Source organism: Scyliorhinus torazame, chromosome 19 (assembly GCF_047496885.1).
Source record: "Scyliorhinus torazame isolate Kashiwa2021f chromosome 19, sScyTor2.1, whole genome shotgun sequence".
NCBI classification, from domain to species: Eukaryota; Metazoa; Chordata; class Chondrichthyes; order Carcharhiniformes; family Scyliorhinidae; genus Scyliorhinus; species Scyliorhinus torazame.
This window is the reverse complement of record NC_092725.1, coordinates 51,918,081-51,939,002: the sequence shown is the minus strand read 5'-3', so window position 1 is coordinate 51,939,002 and position 20,922 is coordinate 51,918,081. Positions and strand designations below refer to the sequence as shown.

Here is a 20,922-nt window from a genome sequence, read left to right as displayed (position 1 = left end):
TGACATCAGCCTTCCTCTTCTCCATGAGCTCCAGCTTCTCTGAAACCCCAAATATCACCACCAAAGGGTCCGGATCCACCTCCTTCCCTACTATCCTGGCTAAGACCGCGAACACTCCCGCCCACAATCTTCCCAATTTTTCTCAACCCCAAAACATGTGCACGTGATTCGCTGGCCCCCGCCCACACCCCTCACACTCATCTGCTACCCCCTGAAAGAACCCACTCATTCTCGCCTGAGTCATATGCATCCTGTGCACCACCTTAAACTGTATCAGGATCAACCTTGCACAAGAGGAGGTCCCATTTACCCTATGCAGTGCCTCACTCAATACTTCCCAATTGATCTCCCCTCCCAACGCCGCTTCCCATTTCTCCTTGATCGGCTCGCCTCCGTACTCCCCCAGCCATTTGCATATATCCCCAATTCTTCCCTCCCCTTACACATCCGGAAGTAGCAGTCGCTCCAGCAGGGTGTATCCTGGCAACCTAGGGAACCCCCTCCAGACCTTACGCGCAAAGTCCCTAACCTGCAGATACCTGAACTCACTCCCCCTCGGCAGCTCTACCCTCTCCCTTAGCTCCTCCAGACTGGCGAACCCTTCCTCCAAATACAAATCCCTCGCCTTGACCAGCCCCACTTCCCTCCAACTCCTGTATACCCTATCCATCCCCCGCGGCTCAAACCCATGATTCTCACACAGCGGCATTAACACCAACATCCTTTCCATTCTAAAATGCCTCCTCAACTGATTCCATATCTTCACCGTGGATTACACCACTGGGCTCCCTGAATACCCACTCGGAGCCATTGGCAATGGTGCTGTCACCATAGCCCTCAAACTAGACCCCTTACAAGATTCCTCCTCTATCCTAACCCACTTTACCCCTTCTCCTTCCCACCACCGCCGCACCTTGTCCACATTCACCGCCCAATAATTATGAAGCAGAATTGGCAATGCTAATCGCCGCCTGCTGCCTCTGTAGCAGAGTCCTCTCAACCCACGGCACCTTCCCCGCCCATACAAAGTCCGAAATGATCATGCCCAATTTCTGAAAAAAGGCCTTTCGTATAAAGTTCGGGAGAGCCTGAAAAATAAACATGAAACTCGGCAGAATATTCATTTTCACCAATTGGACTCTCCCCGCCAACGTCAACTGCAGTGTATCCCACCTCCTGAGATCCTCCCTGACTTCCTCCACCAGCTTCGTTAAGTCCCACTTATGAAGCCACATCCATTCCTCGCTACCTGAATCTTGAAATACCGAACCTATCCCTCGATACCGTAAATGGCAACCCCCCTAACTTAGCGCGCTATCCCTGCAAATTGTTGGGGTTTCTCGTCCAGTATCCTAACAATAATTGGGACCTGGTCCAGTATCCTAACCATTAATAAGACGACGTGACACCCATAGAAATGTAAGCGAGGAAGAATCAGCATTTTCAGGGAGGATAGAGAATGGTGGGGTTGAATGATTTAGGGGAGGTCCGATTGGCATGAACAGGAGAAGTCTTGGAAAAGTCACATTCGTTTTGTAGCACAGAAATTGCATATTGCTGAAAAGAGAAACATGGTGCTGAAGCTTTTCATTTTGCACTCATCAGAACAAATACAATATTGCCAAATTTCAAACCACCATAAAAATTTCTCCATGATATGGAGATGCCGGCATTGGACTGGGGTGGGCACAGTAAGAAATCTTACAACACCAGATTACAGTCTAACAGGTTCGTTTGGAATCACAAGCTTTCGGAGAGCAGCTCCTTCATCAGGTGAGTGACAATTTATACGACAGGAGAAAAGGATGTTGATTGTTTGGCAAGTCACTGTGACTGGCCGAGTCGTTGCCATGGAGAAAGCAACGAGGGATTATAGGCTCCTAATTTCCTGGGTAATTCATAAAACACACAATGCTTGAACATGTTCCTTTGTTTCCAGTGAACAGCTCTCTGTGTATGAATTTATGTTGCTTATAGCAGCGTACATAAGCAACATCATTCACATTATTCTCAATGTCATATTCATGATCAATGACACACTACAGCTCAAGGCTCATTGTAAACTGAGCACAAGTCTGCCATGTTATTAACATTCATTTCGTAACATCGAACTGAAAAACATCAACATTTTTATTTCTAACGGAGTGGCATCCGGTTGATACAAGTCATTGGGGCTAGGAGACGGTGAGCTATCTTGGGCCAAGTAGGTCACTGTTCAAAAGCTCCGGCTGTCCAGTGACTTCCCACGTTAGAGAGTGTCACATTCTCTCGTGGGCTTCATAGTAAGCACTGCTACTTTGATGAGCACATAACTCAGACACTGCAGCACCCGCAGCAAACTAAGCAAAAAGCTAATTTGAACTGAGGCCAGAAATACACATGACGAGAAATCCAAGAGCTCAAACTGAAAATCATTTAAAAAAAGAGTTTAAGGCCTTGTATCTGAATGCCCAAAGCATTTATAACAAAAGGGATGAATTGTTAGCTCAGGTAGAGATAAATATTGATGACTTGAGAAACATTACAAAGACATGGTTCAAAGGGCAGCATGGCGGCGCAGTGGTTAGCACTGCTGCCTGACAGCACCAGGGACCCAAGTTCGATTCCAGCCTTGGCCTCTGTGGAGTTCCCACTTTCCCCCCCGTGTCTGTGTGGGTTTCCTCCAGAGGCTCCAGTTTCCTCCCACAGTCCAAAGATGTGCAGGTTAGGTGGGGTTACGGAGATTGTGGGCCTAAGTAGGGTGGTCTTTCAGGGGGTCGTTACAGACTCGATGGGCTGAATGGCCTCCTCCTGCACTGTAAGGATTCTATGGATTCTAAATCATTGAAGTGAAGAATGAAACGTATAGAAGAAAGAGCTGTTCAATTTAAGAGGGGGAGAAGATAAAAATCAATCTGTGAGATATACACACACAATCTGAATTAAGCTGACAATACAATGAAAGTGTAGGATTCACTGAGCTGAGTGCTGAGCTGTTCTGGATAGAAAGACCCAGGCATAAGATGTACTGGGGAATTTAATATGGGTGTGGTATTGGTGAATTGGAGGCAGGGAAGTGCGACTTTAATTCTTGGGACTAATTTGCATTCCTCTGGTCAGCTGCCTGCTCAGAGTAGTATGAAGCGACAGCTGGCCAGCGGGTAGGAACATGGGGTTTGTGCAGCAGAAGGGTAGTTGATAAGAAGGTAAGGTGTGGGAAGTGGAGGGGAGGGGTGGTGTTTGGGTGTGTGGAATGGAAAGGAAAGGTTGGAGCCCTTGCTATAGAAGCTCCTTGTGGAAATTGCTAATATATTTTCTGCAATGAGATGCCCACATAATATTTCAGATGCAGTCTAACCTTGTCTAAACTGAAGGTCATTGTCAATGTCCAATTATTCAATGTCCTTTAGTGTGGCCTTCCCTGCCCTATACTCAAAAATCTATGTATATCTACACCACAAGATCTCTCTGTTCCTTTGCTCCGTTACAAATCTTACAGTTTAGTTTACTTTCACAGTTCTTTTTTCAAACACGTACTTCACATTTCTCGACACTGAACTATGCCATTAATATCTGCTCATATGGCTTAACATGTTTGTTTTACTGCACTCTTTGCTACACTAATTTGATGAATTGTCAAACTTTAACTATCCTTCCAACTTGCACCTAAAATCAAACTTTTTCCATAGATAGAAAAATATCTCTCGGGCATACTGCAACCTGTGAATCTAAAACAACCCCGCATCCGTTTAATATTACCTTCTGCACTGTTCTCCAACCATCCCTTCAATATCGTGTTCCTCATCTTTGTAACAAACCTTTTACGTGGCACCTTGTCAAACAGCTTATAAAGCCATATATCATTCGCCAGATTCCTTTATCTATAGACTGATTGCCTCCTGAAATTTAATTAAAATAGTCAAGCTTGATCTGCCCTTTACAAACACCATGCTTAGCTTTCCTCATAATCCCATTCTTTTCTAAGTATGCGCTTGTTTCATCTGTATTATGGGAGCTAGAAATTTACCCACAATCGATTGTTTCATTTTATTTTTGTTATTTAATCTTTCATGGGATCGAGGGGCGGCATGCTGGTGCAGTGGTTAGCACTGCGGCCTCACGGCGCCAAGAACCCCCACAACCCAAAGATGTGTAGGGCAGGTGGTTTGGCCACGCTAAATTGGCCCTTAATTGGGAAAAAAAGATTTGGGTACTTTAAATTTATTTAAAATTGTTTTTAAATCTTTCATGGGATCTGAACACACTGGCAAGGTCAGTATTTATTGCCCATTCCTAAATGCATTTGAAAAGCTGATGGTGAGCTGCCTACTTGAACCGCTACAGCAAGTACACCTTGTGTAGACCCCACTTGTCTTCTTTTACAAGGGTTCCTAGAAAATAATATTTGGTGATTTTGCTCTCTTTTCTCCATACTCCTTCACTATTCCAGGAATTCTTACTGTCAACTTTCAGTACCATGAGTTTTAACATAGTTTCATTTTGGATGTTTAGTTTTGATTATGTATCTTTCATGTCCTCCCCAGGTCCTACTTTCTGCTGCTTCTGTAAAAATGGAGACACCTTCTTCATTCTCTTCCATCTCAAATTGGCTTCTTGTCGGGCAGCACGGTAGCACAAGTGGATAGCACAGCGCCAGGGTCCCAGGTTCGATTCCCCGCTGGGTCACTGTCTGTGTGGCGTCTGCATGTTCTCCCCGTGTCTGCATGGGTTTCCTCCGGGTGCTCCGGTTTCCTCCAACAGTCCAAAGACGTGCAGGTTAGTTGGATTGGCCATGCTAAATTGCCCTTAGTGTCCATAAAGGTTAGGAGGGGTTATTGGGTTACGGGGATAGGGTGTAAGTGAGGGCTTAAGTGGGTCGGTACAGACTCGATGGGCTTAATGGCCTTCTTCTGCACTGTATGTTCTATGTTCTATGTTCTTACATTTCCAAGTAGCTTGCCTCATTCCTTGACAACCTGGTTTGTTGGGATTGTGAAAGTTCTATTTCCCTTGATCATGACGGGCAGATTTTATTCATCTTTTGAGCCTTCATATTCTTTCTGCTTTGTTTTTATAATTCTCCGTTATTATCTTCACAATGTTAACCACTTGCCTGTCTTTTTAAAACTAAATATTTGCTTAACTTTCTCTATTCATCTCTGGAACTCAAGTCTTCGACACATGTCCTTTGCTCCTATTTATGTATTTAACATGTCTTTCTTTAATTAATTTAAATATCTTGGACTGCTGTTTGACCCACCCATCTCTTTCCATTTTTTCAGGAAAAGGGCCTCTTTCATATAATTAATATGAGCTAATTTCTGCTCCAATCTCTTTTCCCAAAACATTTTCTGTCAGTTGGGCTTCATGCACAATACAAGTGCTTTTAATTTCTTCCCTTACCCATGGTCCTTGGCAAGTGCCTTTCAGTTTTGCTGATGTTCTTGGATTCCCTCAGGGATGGCCCTATGTCCAAAGTGTTCTTTTTAAGTTAGTTGACCTCAGTCAAGGCATCACTTGGTCGCAACAATGGACGTAAGTGTTCTTGAAGCTAGAGTAAAATGTTTTTTAAAAATCAGCCAAGTTTCCCAGTCTTCGTTTCATATTAGTTGTCAGGTTTTGGGTGTCGCGAGCAAGGAACTATAGCTTTTCTCCAGATTCCCTTGCGAAAATAGTATTGAACCTTCTTCTTAGACTTCTACAGCCCATTTGGTGAAGGTACTCCCATAGTGTGTTAAGTGGAGAGTTCCAGGAATTTGACCCCAAGAATAGTGAAATATGTCCAACTTGGGGTGGTGTGTGAACCATTGGAAAGCTTGGAGATGCAAACATCCAAAACATCTGCTGCCCTTATCCTTCTATGATGTGGAGATGCCGGCGTTGGACTGGGGTGAGCACAGTAAGAAGTCTTACAACACCAGGTTAAAGTCCAACCGGTTTGTTTCAAACACTAGCTTTCGGAGCACTGCAAGCTAGTGTTTGAAACAAACCTGTTGGACTTTAACCTGGTGTTGTCAGACTTCTTACTGTGCTTATCCTTCTAGTTTGTGGAGATGTCAGTTTTGGAAGATGAAACCTGAAGAAGCCTAAATGAACTGCTGCAGTCCATTGTGTGAATGATTCAGATTGATGGAGGGTGGATGGAGTGGTCGTTTAAGCTGGTGGATGAGCTGCCAATCAAGGTGAGTACTTTGTCCTGAATGATATCAAATTTCTTGTTGCAGTTTCATCTATCTAAGCGGAGAGTAATTCATCACATTTGCCTGGGTCACTATTCATATTTTACTGGGAAACGCATGTGCACAGTTGTGAAATGCCCCAATCTGAAGTCCCCTATACTGCCAGCCACTGCGGTTCACCATTGGCAAATGGCTACTTGGTGAACATGTGAGCACCCATCAATTTGATCCCAAGCATTGACAGTGCCTTCAGGAGAGAAAGCTAGAGAGACAGAGGAGAAACAAATGAGACTCACACTTGCTTGAATAGATTGGATAAGACGGAAAACCTCCATTGATTGATAGCTTAAAGGTTCAATTGTCTACCTGTTCAGAAAGCATTGCTCTTCTGCTCTACCCATTGCTAAAGGAACCACTCTGTCCTGTCTGATATATTGTATTTTCACATCAAGCCATTCAATGATTTTCTTTTCTTTTGCTTGACATTTAACTGTCTTCACATTTCAGGTAAGGGATAGAAAAAAACAATCCAAACAGATGTTTGCTGTCAGCCTCATCTGTTTGTTTATGTACTTATTTAAGTGAGGGAACTTTTGGAACCCAGTGTCAGCATCACGTACTCCCAGTTCACATACATCTAATTTAGATGCAGAGTAAAACTATCAGAAGAACACCTCCTACTGCAGAATTGCAGCATTTTCCATATCTGTCATCCTGAGCTTTATCTGAAAATTGCCAAAATAGTGCCGAGTAGTTTTGTGCCTGAGGACTGTGCCTATGAGAAACCAGGTGAAAGTACTTAGAAGTTGTTACCCAGCAACCACAGATGCATATATTTCTTAATTGGGACTTGAACCAAGTAATGGTTAGGAGGAGAAGTCCTGATTCACAGGTCCACATTCAATGATGCCTCCGCTGATTTCACTCTGACAGGCAACTGAACCTGGGGCTTTCTGCTCTGGTACAATGGAGCATATAGTGCCGGATGATTCCTCTGTAAATTGGCCATCATGGGGAGAACTCCAGAGAGCACAACTTTCAACTTTTCTTTTATTCGTTCATGGGAGGTGGGAGTAATTGGGCAAAGCTGTCATTTATTGCCCATCCCTAATTGCCCCTTGGACTCAGTGGTTTGCTCCAGCATTTCAGAGGGGCAGTTCAGAGTTAACCACATTGCTGTGGGTCTGGAGTCACATGTAGGCCAGACCAGGTAAGGAAGACAGATTTCTTGCTCTGAAGGACATTAGTGAACCAAATGGGTGTGTGAATAACCCTCACGAAGACCACAAGGGTTCACGCATTAGTCTCCCCATGGGGCTCGTGGAGTATGAGTTTCCATGGTAATGGCGGTGGCCCGTCCAGCTGAGCCCTTTGGTTGCCGTCCCAGACCCAAACTGGGAGTTCCAGTTACTCCCGGGCTGGGAAACCTGTGTTGTATACCGCAGGCCTGAACCGGGAGTTCCAGTTACTCCCGGGCTGGAAAACCTGTGTTGTATACCGCAGGCCTGAACCGGGATTTCCTGTTACTCCTGGTTTGGGAAACCTGTGTTGTATACCGCAGGCCCGAACCGGGATTTCCTGTTACTCCCGGTTTGGGAAACCTGTGTTGTATACCGCAGGCCTGAACCGGGATTTCCTGTTACTCCCGGTTTGGGAAACCTGTGTTGTATACCGCAGGCCCGAACCGGGAGTTCCTGTTACTCACAGGCTGGGAAACCTGTGTTGTATACCGTAGACCCGAACCGGGAGTTCCTGTTACTCCCGGGCTGGGAAACCTGTGTTGTATCCCGTAGGCCCGAACCGGGAGTTCCTGCTACTCCCGGGCTGGGAAACCCGTGTTGTATACCGCAGGCCCGAACCGGGAATTCCTGTTACTCCCGGGCTGGGAAACCTGTGTTGTATACCGCAGGCTCGAACTGGGAAATCCTGTTACTCCCGGGCTGGGAAACCTGTGTTGTATACCGCAGGCCCGAACCGGGAATTCCTGTTACTCCCGGGCTGGGAAACCTGTGTTGTATACCGCAGACCCGAACCGGGAGTTCCTGTTACTCACGGGCTGGGAAACCTGTGTTGTGTACCGCAGGCCCGAACCGGGAGTTCCTGTTACTCCCGGGTTGGGAAACCTGTATTGTATACCGCAGGCCCGAACCGGGAATTCCTGTTACTCCCGGGCTGGGAAACCTGTGTTGTATACCGCAGGCCCGAACCGGGAGTTCCTGTTACCCCCGGGCTGGGAAACCTGTGTTTTATACCGCAGACCCGAACCGGGAGTTCGTGTTACTCCCGGGCTGGGAAACCTGTGTTGTGTACCGCAGGCCCGAACCGGGAGTTCCTGTTACTCCCAGGTTGGGAAACCTGTGTTGTATACCGCAGGCCCGAACCGGGAGTTCCTGTTACTCCCGGGCTGGGAAACCTGTGTTGTATACCGCAGGCCTGAACCGGGAATTCCTGTTACTCCCGGGCTGGGAAACCTGTGTTGTATCCCGCAGGCCCGAACCGGGAGTTCCTGTTACTCCCGGGCTGGGAAACCTGTGTTGTATACCGCAGGTGCGACTTTACTTTTGAGATAAAATAAATTTAGTTGACCTTTATCTTCGTGCCTCCTGGATTTCTATAGGATTTTGACGACAATGGTCTTTCATTTCAGATTTTTATTGAAATCTTCATTTCACCATCTGCTGTGGGTGGGACTTAAACCCGGGTCCCCAGAGGGTTACCCTGGGTTTCTGGAATGCTCATCCCAGGGCAATAGCACTACGCCACCAATTTTTAATAATGGTTTTATTTTAACGTTGCAATTTAAGGGTAGGTGGGCTGTGGGTTTCCCAGAAGGAAAAAAACAGTTTTGACCAGTTCAAACATGAACTGGCCTGAACAGGTACGAATTCATGCTTCACTGATCTCAACTAGATTATAATGGAACTGGCATATCAACCGGCTCTTCAGTAATCCATTAGGGGCTCCCAGTTTCCGAGAGGCCACCAATATAGGCACCAGTACATCTCAGCCAATTGAAGCTGGTACTTATTGCACTCACTGTCAATTTTTTTCTTATTTTTTTTATAAATATTTTATTGAAAATTTTTGGTCAACCAACACAGTACATTGTGCATCCTTTACACAATATTATAACAACACAAATAACAATGACCTATTTTATAAACAAAAAATGAATAAATAATAAATAACAAAAATGAAAACTAACCCTAATTGGCAACTGCCTTATCACAAGTAACACTCTCCAAAAATATAATTTAACAGTCCAATATATAATTATCTGTCGCAACGACCTATACATATTATACAGTATATATTAACAACCCTGAGAGTCCTTCTGGTTCCTCCTCCCCCCCCCCGCCCCCCCACCCCCGCCCCCCCCCCCCCTCCTTCCCCCCCCGATCCTGGGCTGCTGCTGCTGCCTTCTTTTTTCCATTCCATCTATCTTTCTGCGAGGTATTCGACGAACGGTTGCCATCGCCTGGTGAACCCTTGAGCCGACCCCCTTAGAACGAACTTAATCCGCTCTAGCTTTATAAACCCTGCCATGTCATTTATCCAGGTCTCCACCCCCGGGGGCTTGGCTTCTTTCCCCATTAACAATATCCTGCGCCGGGCTACTAGGGACGCAAAGGCCAAAACATCGGCCTCTCTCGCCTCCTGCACTCCCGGCTCTTGTGCAACCCCAAATATAGCCAACCCCCAGCTTGGTTCGACCCGGACCCCCACTACTTTTGAAAGCACCTTTGTCACCCCCATCCAAAACCCCTGTAGTGCCGGGCATGACCAAAACATATGGGTATGATTCGCTGGGCTTCTCGAGCACCTTGCACACCTATCCTCCACCCCAAAAAATTTACTGAGCCGTGCTCCAGTCATATGAGCCCTGTGTAATACCTTAAACTGAATCAGGCTTAGCCTGGCATACGAGGACGACGAGTTTACCCTGCTTAGGGCATCTGCCCACAGCCCCTCCTCGATCTCCTCCCCCAGCTCTTCTTCCCATTTCCCTTTTAGTTCATCTACCTTCGTCTCCCCTTCGTCCCTCATTTCCCTATATATATCTGACACCTTACCATCCCCCACCCATGTCTTTGAGATCACTCTGTCCTGCACCTCTTGTGTCGGGAGCTGCGGGAATTCCCTCACCTGTTGCCTCGCAAAAGCCCTCAGTTGCATATACCTGAATGCATTCCCTTGGGGCAACCCATATTTCTCGGTCAGCGCTCCCAGACTCGCAAACTTCCCATCCACAAACAGATCTTTCAGTTGCGTTATTCCTGCTCTTTGCCACATTCCATATCCCCCATCCATTCCCCCCGGGGCAAACCTATGGTTGTTTCTTATCGGGGACCCCCCCAAGGCTCCAGTCTTTCCCCTATGCCGTCTCCACTGTCCCCAAATCTTCAGTGTAGCCACCACCACCGGGCTTGTGGTGTAGTTCCTCGGTGAGAACGGCAATGGGGCTGTCACCATAGCCTGTAGGCTAGTCCCCCTACAGGGCGCCCTCTCTAATCTCTTCCACGCCGCTCCCTCCTCCTCTCCCATCCACTTACTCACCATTGAAATATTAGCGGCCCAATAATACTCACTTAGGCTCGGTAGTGCCAGCCCCCCCCTATCCCTGCTACGCTGTAAAAATCCCTTCCTCACTCTCGGGGTCTTCCCGGCCCACACAATGCTCTTTTCAATCCTTTTAAAAAAAGCCTTCGTGATCACCACCGGGAGGCATTGAAACACAAAGAGGAATCTCGGGAGGACCACCATCTTAACCGCCTGCACCCTCCCTGCCAGTGACAGGGATACCATATCCCATCTCTTGAAATCCTCCTCCATTTGTTCCACCAACCGCGTTAAATTTAACCTATGCAATGTGCCCCAATTCTTGGCTATCTGGATCCCCAGGTAACGAAAGTCCCTTGTTACCTTCCTCAACGGTAGGTCCTCTATTTCTCTACTCTGCTCCCCTGGATGCACCACAAACAACTCACTTTTCCCCATGTTCAATTTATACCCTGAAAAATCCCCAAACTCCCCAAGTATCCGCATTATTTCTGGCATCCCCACCGCCGGGTCTGCCACGTATAGTAGCAAATCGTCCGCATACAAAGATACCTGGTGCTCTTCTCCTCCTCTAAGTACTCCCCTCCACTTCTTGGAACCCCTCAACGCTATCGCCAGGGGCTCAATCGCCAGTGCAAACAATAATGGGGACAGAGGGCATCCCTGCCTTGTCCCTCTGTGGAGCCGAAAATATGCAGATCCCCGTCCATTCGTGACCACGCTCGCCATCGGGGCCCTATACAACAGCTGCACCCATCTAACATACCCCTCTCCAAAACCAAATCTCCTCAACATCTCCCACAAATAAACCCACTCCACTCTATCAAATGCTTTCTCGGCATCCATCGCCACTACTATCTCAGTTTCCCCCTCTGGTGGGGCCATCATCATTACCCCTAACAGCCTCCGTATATTCGTGTTCAGCTGTCTCCCCTTCACAAACCCAGTTTGGTCCTCGTGGACCACCCCCGGGACACATTCCTCTATTCTCATTGCCATTACCTTGGCCAGGATCTTGGCATCTACATTTAGGAGGGAAAATAGGTCTATAGGACCCGCATTGTAGCGGGTCCTTTTCCTTCTTTAAGAGAAGCGATATCGTTGCTTCAGACATAGTCGGGGGCAGTTGTCCCCTTTCCTTTGCCTCATTAAAGGTCCTCGTCAATACCGGGGCGAGCAAGTCCACATATTTTCTATAGAATTCGACTGGGAATCCATCCGGTCCCGGGGTCTTTCCCGCCTGCATGCTCCTAATTCCTTTCACCACTTCTTCTACCTCGATCTGTGCTCCCAGTCCCACCCTTTCCTGCTCTTCCACCTTGGGAAATTCCAGCCGATCCAAGAAGCCCATCATTCTCTCCCTCCCATCCGGGGGTTGAGCTTCATATAACTTTTTATAAAATGTCTTGAACACTCCATTCACTCTCTCTTCTCCCCGCTCCATCTCTCCTTCCTCATCCCTCACTCCCCCTATTTCCCTCGCTGCTCCCCTTTTCCTCAATTGGTGTGCCAGCAACCTGCTCGCCTTCTCCCCATATTCGTACTGTACACCCTGTGCTTTCCTCCATTGTGCCTCTGCAGTGCCCGTAGTCAGCAAGTCAAATTCTACATGTAGCCTTTGCCTTTCCCTGTACAGTCCCTCCTCCGGTGCTTCCGCATATTGTCTGTCCACCCTCAAACGTTCTTGCAGCAACCGCTCCCGTTCCTTACTCTCCTGCTTCCCTTTATGTGCCCTTATTGATATCAGCACCCCTCTAACCACCGCCTTCAACGCCTCCCAGACCACTCCCACCTGGACCTCCCCATTATCATTGAGTTCCAAGTACTTTTCAATGCACCCCCTCACCCTTAGACACACCCCCTCATCTGCCATTAGTCCCATGTCCATTCTCCAGGGTGGGCGCCCTCCTGTTTCCTCCCCTATCTCCAAGTCTACCCAGTGTGGAGCGTGATCCGAAATGGCTATAGCCGTATACTCCGTTCCCCTCACCTTCGGGATCAACGCCCTTCCCAGCACAAAAAAGTCTATTCGCGAGTAGACTTTATGGACATAGGAGAAAAACGAGAACTCCTTACTCCTAGGTCTGCTAAATCTCCACGGGTCTACACCTCCCATCTGCTCCATAAAATCTTTAAGTACCTTGGCTGCTGCCGGCCTCTTTCCAGTCCTGGACTTCGATCTATCCAGCCCTGGTTCCAACACCGTATTAAAATCTCCCCCCATTATCAGCTTTCCCATCTCTAGGTCCGGAATGCGTCCTAGCATCCGCCTCATAAAATTGGCATCATCCCAGTTCGGGGCATATACGTTTACCAAAACCACCGTCTCCCCCTGTAGTTTGCCACTCACCATCACGTATCTGCCCCCGTTATCCTCCACTATAGTCTTTGCCTCGAACATTACCCGCTTCCCCACTAATATAGCCACCCCACTGTTTTTCGCATCTAGCCCCGAATGGAACACCTGCCCCACCCATCCTTTGCGTAGCCTAACCTGGTCTATCAGTTTCAGGTGCGTTTCCTGTAACATAACCACATCTGCCTTAAGTTTCTTAAGGTGTGCGAGTACCCGTGCCCTCTTTATCGGCCCGTTCAGCCCTCTCACGTTCCACGTGATCAGCCGGGTTGGGGAGCTTCCTACCCCCCCCCCCTTGTCGATTAGTCATCCCCTTTTTCCAGCTCCTCACCCGGTTCCCACGCAGCTGTATCTCCCCCAGGCGGTGCCCCCCCGCCCATCCCCTCCCATACCAGCTCCCCCCTCTCCCCAGCAGCAGCAACCCAGTAATTCCCCCCTCCCACCCCCCCCGCTAGATCCCCCGCTAGCGTAATTACTCCCCCCATGTTGCTCCCAGAAGTCAGCAAACTCTGGCCGACCTCGGCTTCCCCCCGCGACCTCGGCTCGCACCGTGCGACGCCCCCTCCTTCCTGCTTCTCTATTCCCGCCATGATTATCATAGCGCGGGAACCAAGCCCGCGCTTCTCCCTTGGCCCCGCCCCCAATGGCCAACGCCCCATCTCCTCCACCTTCCCTCCTCCCCCCATCACCACCTGTGGAAGAGAGAAAAGTTACCACATCGCAGGATTAGTACATAAAACTCCTCTTTCCCCCCTTTTTAACCCCCCTCTTCGCCCCCCACATTCGCCCCACCACTTTGTTCAAACGTTCTTTTTAATAACCTGCTCATTCCAGTTTTTCTTCCACAATAAAAGTCCACGCTTCATCCGCCGTCTCAAAGTAGTGGTGCCTCCCTCGATATGTGACCCACAATCTTGCCGGTTGCAGCATTCCAAATTTTATCTTCTTTTTATGAAGCACCGCCTTGGCCCGATTAAAGCTCGCCCTCCTTCTCGCCACCTCCGCACCCCAGTCTTGATAAACGCGGATCACCGCGTTCTCCCATTTACTGCTCCGAGTTTTCTTTGCCCATCTAAGGACCATTTCTCTATCCTTAAAGCAGAGGAATCTCACCACTATGGCTCTGGGAATTTCTCCTGCTCTCGGTCCTCACGCCATCACTCGGTATGCTCCCTCCACCTCCAACGGACCCGCCGGGGCCTCCGCTCCCATTAACGAGTGCAGCATCGTGCTCACATATGCCCCGATGTCCGCTCCCTCCGCACCTTCAGGAAGACCAAGAATCCTCAGGTTGTTCCTCCTTGCGTTGTTCTCCAGTGCCTCCAACCTTTCCACACATCGTTTCTGATGTGCCTCATGCGTCTCCGTCTTCACCACCAGGCCCTGTATGTCGTCCTCATTCTCGGCTGCCTTTGCCTTCACGACCCGAAGCTCCCGCTCCTGGGTCTTTTGTTCCTCCTTTAGCCCTTCAATCGCCTGTAGTATCGGGGCCAACAGCTCTTTCTTCATTTCCTTTTTGAGCTCTTCCACACAGCATTTCAAGAACTCTTGTTGTTCAGGGCCCCATGTTAAACTGCCACCTTCCGATGCCATCTTGGTTTTTGCTTGCCTTCCTTGCCGCTGTTCTAAAGGATCCACTGCAATCCGGCCACTTTCTCCTCCTTTTTTCATCCGTATCCAGGGGGGATTCCCTTCTGGTTTACCGCACAGTGTTTTTAGCCGTCAAAATTGCCGTTGGGGCTCCTATCAAGAGCCCAAAAGTCCGTTTCACTGGGAGCTACCGAAACGTGCGACTCAGCTGGTCATCGCCGCACCCGGAAGCCCTCACTGTCAATTTAGAAAGCACAAGTGAATATGCCGCTCTCTCAACCCTCTTTGTCCACCCCCCCGCCACATTCGCCAAACCGTCAAAGCACCCACCATCCCCTCAAAATAACTTACCCCCTCAAATGCCCAAGGGCATTTAAAAGTTTATTGGATAAACATATGGATGATAATGGTATAGTGTAGGTTAGATGGCTTTTGTTTCGGTGCAACATCGTGGGCCGAAGGGCCTGTACTGCGCTGTATTGTTCTATGTTCTATGTTCTATGTTCTAAAACCTCCTCCCTCAACATTCCACTACTACCTCACATCCTCCTACTCCCACACGCATATGACCCCGTAAGCTCAAAACCCTCTATACCCCTATCCCAACATCCTCTATCACCCCACCCACGATCTCCCCCACCCACATGCCCCCCTATCCCCTGACACTGTCATCTCCTCATATCCTCCAAGACCACTCGGCTCCCCACTACTGCATCAGCCCCCTAACCCCAGGAGGAACTTGATCAAGGTGTACAAAATTTTGAGAGACATAGATAGGGTAGATCGGATGAAAACTTTCCCCTTAGTAGGGGGTCAATAACCAGTGGCATATAGGTGGCACGGTGGCGCAGTGGTGAGCACTGTTGCCTCACGGTGCCGAGGATCCGGGTTCAATCCTAGCCACGGGTCCCTGTCCGCGTGGAGTTTGCACATTCTCCCGTGTCTGCATTGGTTGCACCCCCACAACCCAAAGATGTGCAGGGTAGGTGGATTGGCCACGCTAAATTGCCCCTTAATTGGAAGAAAAAAGAATTGGGCACTTGAAAAAAAATAGCCAATGGCATAGATTTACGTTAAGAGGCATGAGATTTTTTTTTTAAAAACAAACATTTTATTAAGGCATTTATGGTTTCATAACAACAAAAGATACAAATACAAATGTAAACATAATTCAGTGCGTAACGCCCCCTCCATCTCTCACTGTTACCGCCTAAGCTAAACAAAACTAACCTAACTCCCCCTGCCCCCCTTACTCCCTAACCCCCCCCCCCTTATTGAATCTGCTGACAGTTTTGTTTTCCCCGAAGAAGTCGATAAATGGCTGCCACCTCGGAACAAACCCTAATTTGATCCTCTCAGGGCGGACTTAATTTTGTCCAAGGCATGAGATTTTGAGAGGATTTGAGGAAAACTATTTCACCCAGAGGATGGGGAGAATCTGAAACTCTTTATCTGAGAAGGTGGTAGAGGCGGGAACCCTCACAACATTTAAGAAGCATTTAGATGAGCACCTGAAATGACATAGCATAAAAGGCTATGAACCAATTGCTGGCAAATTAGATTAGAATAGATAGGTGATGGGCTTAAGGGCCTCTTTTTGTGCTCTAAACATCTATGAGTCTAACCCGCCCCCCACTACACCTCGATACCTCCACGCACCCCCCCCACACCCACCCATTATAACCCCCCCTTCTACGCACCCACTACCCCTTAATCAATCATTGTCACCACCCATACATGAACCCTCCACCCCCATCCACACCACCCCCACACACACACTCTGTCCGTTTCGGGGGTCGACTGGAAACCAGAAGTGAGTTTTCCCGGCTGACCCAGCTTCGAAACGTGAACGGGAGCAGCGAGGACTCTTGTAGCGAGATGAGTATTGATGGGCAGGAGTAAATGGAAGTCGGGGGTGGGGGGGAGGAGAGTCCAGGGAGGTCAGGGGAGAGCCGAAGTCGAGAGAGGTTGGTGGGACTGGAGTTGAGGGAGATCGGGGCAGCGGGTGCTGAGGGAGGGCATGGTAGTGTAAATCAAGGGAGGTCGAGGGAGCGGAGTCAAGAGAGGCCAGGGGGAGCAGAAATCGAGGCAGGTTGGGTGGGTGGATGGGAACCAGAGTCGAGGATAATCCAGGGAAAAGGTAGTCGAGGGAGGTTTAGGGGGAAAGGAGTCGAGGGAGATTGGGGAGCAGGAGATCGAGGGAGATCAGGAGGAGCAGGAGTCAAGGATACTTGGGGGAGCCATGAGTTAAGGGAAAGTTAAAGCTAGTGAGAGGGTTAGAGAGCTGGAGAGTGAGATCAGAAAGAAGCCCTTAATCTGGCAGCAATGGTCGGACCCTTGGCCTGAAGGCTGGAGGGAGGGAGAGGGAATGAGTTTAGAGGAGCGAGGGACGGGGAGGGTTATGAGGCTCGAAGGAGAGAGGGCAGAGATTGGAGGCTGGTGGGAGAGAGGGTGAGAATTTGGAGGCTGGTGGAAGAGGAGGGCAGAGAGGTTGGGGTGAAGTGGGATGGGATCAGCTTGCTGTGGGGAGATACAAACTGGGGTTAATGGAAACAGGATTTTCATTACTCAGGAGAGAAGAGCTTGTTTTGACATTGATTTCTTAAATCTATCCAATCCATATCCCTTGCATCCACGAATGGCTAGTGCAGCAAAATTCGCTTGAGTCAGATTTCTGGAAGTGTGCAGGATTTTGACAATTAAAGAGGATATTAAAAAGTTTGATCCCAAGAGGCACCATGAGTGTCATGTGTACAAATAAGATGAGTCCAGGCGAGGTTTGGCGCCTCGGTTGACTGAAATTCAGGGAAGGTGAACCGGATGCAGGGTGATGTCTTTCATAGAGTATTGATTGGAGATAAAACTCAATGAAAAAGCTAAAACCTCGTGCTCACGTGCATTCCAAATTAGGTATGACTTTGAGACACATTGAGGTTTTCTTTCTTCATCTGCTGAGTCCCACAAAGGCTTCAAAGAGCAGAATCAACATGCGCCTGAAATCCCACGGGAACAGGCAGATTGTATACGGTCCTGTGAAAATCCAGAAGTTTTCCAAGATGTTTTAAGGAAGATAAAGGGAGCCATGGCCACAACCTATGTATCAGGTCTATCCAGTTCCATATGCCCTACTGTCAAAAGTGGACGACGAGCTCAGCCGGCTGGAGAACTTGGGGATTATTCACGCAGTTAGGTTCGCGGAATGGGCAGCACCGGTGTCCCAGTGCTGAAGCTGGACAAGGCTGTCCGCATGTGTGGCAATTATAAAATGATGATGAAAAAGATCTCCCGTTTGGACAGGTACCCAATGCTGCGCGTAGAGGATCTCGATGCAAAGTTGACTGGGGGTCATTTTTTCTCCAAGTAGGATATGAGCCACACATACCTCCCTTTTTTATGGCACTAACTGCTAGATTCTAGGAGGTAGGGTTTAAATGTCCGAAAGCTCCTTTGAAAGCAATGGAGAAAAGATAAGTATGTAAGGTAAGTGTGTAAGGGGATAAGATGGATAAGGTAAGTGGGTGGGGGGGGGGAGGGGGGGGGGGTCAGGTGGGGAAGGGTGTAAGGTGGCAGAGTGGCAGGTGGATAAGGTGGTCGGTGAGAATTGTGACAGGATTGTATGTGCGTAGGGTGGTCTGTGGGTAGGCTGGCAGGATGGCAGGTGGGTATGATGGTAGCTGGGTAAGGTGGAAGGGTGATAAGTGAGTAAGGTGGCAGCTAGATAGGTTGGCATGGTGGTAGGTGGGTATGATGATTAGTGGGTAGGGTGGCAGCTGGACAAGGTGATAGGTGGGTAGGATGGCAAGGTGGCAGGCAGGTAGTTCATCTTTCGGGACACATCCGATCTCTGACTATCTGAGCCGGTTTGAAGCATATAATCTAAGATGGCATTTCAAAGCAGCACTGAGGGAGAGCTGCACTGTCAGAGCTGCCATTATTTCAGTGACAATTTAAACCAAAGTTCGGCGGCTGGATTCTTTGTTCCGCCACGCCGCATTTCTGCCTCAACCCGCCGGCAGGATTCTCCGTTATGCCGGCCGCTCACTGGGGTTTCCCATTGTGGGGCAAACCCACGCCGTCGGGAAACCCCTGACCGCCGGCAAAACGGAGAATCCCGCCGGCGGGGAATCTCAGGAGTAAAGTACAGAGGAAAGGCTGTTCTGACCAATAATAATCCATGAACCAACACCACTATTCGCAATTAACCAGGTACATACTTGGGCAGCACGGTGGCACAGTGGGTACCTCACCACACTGAGGTCCCATGTTCGATCCCGGCTCTGGGTCACTGTCTGTGTGGAGTTTGCACATTCTCCTTGTGTTTGTGTGGGTTTTGCCCCCAAACCCAAAGATGTGCAGGGTAGGTGGATTGGCCACGCTAAATTGCCCCTCAATTGGGAAAAATGAATTGGGTACTCTAAATTTATATTTTAAAAAACAGGTACATCGTCATATTATTGGGGCTTGTGAGATTCTGCTGAACACAAATTGGCTGGTGTTTGTTCACAAAACGAGACTGCTTCCGCTTCAAAATATAACTCATTGGATGTGAAGCATTTTGAGGCATTGAAAGGAAGTGAAGGATGCCATATGGGATTTGGCCCCGTGTTTCACGACTATGTGAGGTTCCAGCTTCTCTGCCATTGGCTGAGTGGTCTGCTCCTTAATTTTTAGCTGCCCTTCTTTCCAACGATCTTGACCTTTGACACCTGGTACAGAGGAGAGTAGGCAGACCGGAGGACCTCCTCATCGCACTACTCCTGTGCTGGGCCAAGGGGGCCATCACCAGGTTCAGGCAGCGGGCAGGTTCCGCACCCTGAAGAGGGTCTCTGCCGGTACAATTCAGGCATTGAGGCTCTGGGGTGCAACATCACCCCTCAGAGTGTCATCTTTAACCTGTTTAGCTAAGTTTCCTTTAAGGGTTTTGTTTGTTTCGTTACAGTTTATCAGTGTTGCTTCTTTCAGAAGGGGTACTTAGCTTTTCATTACTGGCAATCTTCTGGTTGAATCAAAAGTGGAATAGATGAGGATTCTTATTTTTGATGTCTGGTCATTTATTTCATTATAAAAGTGGCAGCACAGAAAGAAAACATTTCATTTTATCGAATAAGGTCTCAGACATCCTGAGGTTAAAAACGGTGCTGTAGAATTTTTTTCATTTTAACATAAAATCTCCTTTATGAAGTCTTTAATTAGTATATTTAGGTCTATTTGTTGTCCAATCCTGTGATGTTGTCCCTATTCTTGTGGAAGGGTCACTTTTACATTTGTATTCTTCAAATCATTCTTGAGCACCACTAGCAAGCCCAGCTATCCAGTCCTTAATTACCCTTGAGAATGTGTAATGCTCTGCCTTCTCCGATAGAAAACATCTGAAAGAGTTACAGTGTAGTTCCTGGCAGAGAGCCTTGTGATTATTTTGTCCCCCCGTGTTAACCTTTGAGTTTAATATTCTATTGAGTGTTATCTTTAATACATCAGTTAATAAAAGTTGCCAAAGTCCCAAAGGCTGCTTTTTGAGGGGGAGAGCTGACCCCGGTGATTTTTCAAAATATAAATTTAGAGTACCCAATTATTTTTTCCAATTAAGGGGCCATTTATCATGGCCAATTCACCTACCTTGCACATCTTTGAGTTGTGGGGGTGAGACCCATGTAGGCATGGGGAGAATGTGCAAACTCCACACGGACAGTGGGGCCGGAATTGAACCTGGGTCCTAGGCAACAGTGCTAACTACTGTGCCACCACGCCGGAATCCGCGATTGTAATCTCTGACCACACGCCACATTATATGTGATGTTGGAGAAGGGCTGGGCCCAACGTCCCATTGGAGGCTGGATGTAGCTCTTCTCACCGATAAGGAATTCTACGCACAGATAGCCCAAGCCATCGACAGTTATGAACCTGCAGCCAGAATGGGTAGGTCTCACCCTCCATGATCTGGGAGACACTGAAGGCAGTGGTCAGGAGCAAAATCATAGCTTATAGAGCCCTCAGGGACAGGAAAGTAAGAGCAGCCAAGCAGCGGCTGATCAACTCCATACTGGAGTTGGATCGGCGGTACTCCACGGCCCCAACCCCACAGCTCCATGGAACGGCTGGTGGGGAGGAAAAAGCTGCAGATGGAATTTGATCTGCTCTCCACAAGGAGGACAGTCCACCAGCTCCACCAGGCACTGGGGGCCTTCTAAGAACAAGGCGACGAGGCCAGTCGCTTGCTGGCACACCAGCTGAGAAAACAGACAGCCACGTTAGGATGGT

The 20,922-nt window shown here is 48.4% G+C and overlaps 1 protein-coding gene across 7 annotated transcripts in view; it reads left to right on the top strand.

The window, feature by feature from the left end:
- The first annotated feature begins 3,166 nt into the window (after window positions 1–3,166).
- Window positions 3,167–20,922, top strand: part of tbxas1 (thromboxane A synthase 1 (platelet)) — a 463,069-nt gene continuing 445,313 nt past the window's right edge. For 2 of the 7 annotated variants that reach the window (XM_072484272.1, XM_072484265.1), the window contains exon 1: window positions 4,670–4,755. In XM_072484272.1, coding sequence (XP_072340373.1) covers window positions 4,685–4,755 — 71 coding nt within the window. In that variant the 5' untranslated portion in view covers window positions 4,670–4,684. Of the gene's footprint in view, window positions 3,186–4,669; window positions 4,756–6,129; window positions 6,162–20,922 lie in introns of those variants that run through there. The other 5 variants (XM_072484264.1, XM_072484263.1, XM_072484269.1 and 2 more) reach the window with 4 other exon arrangements.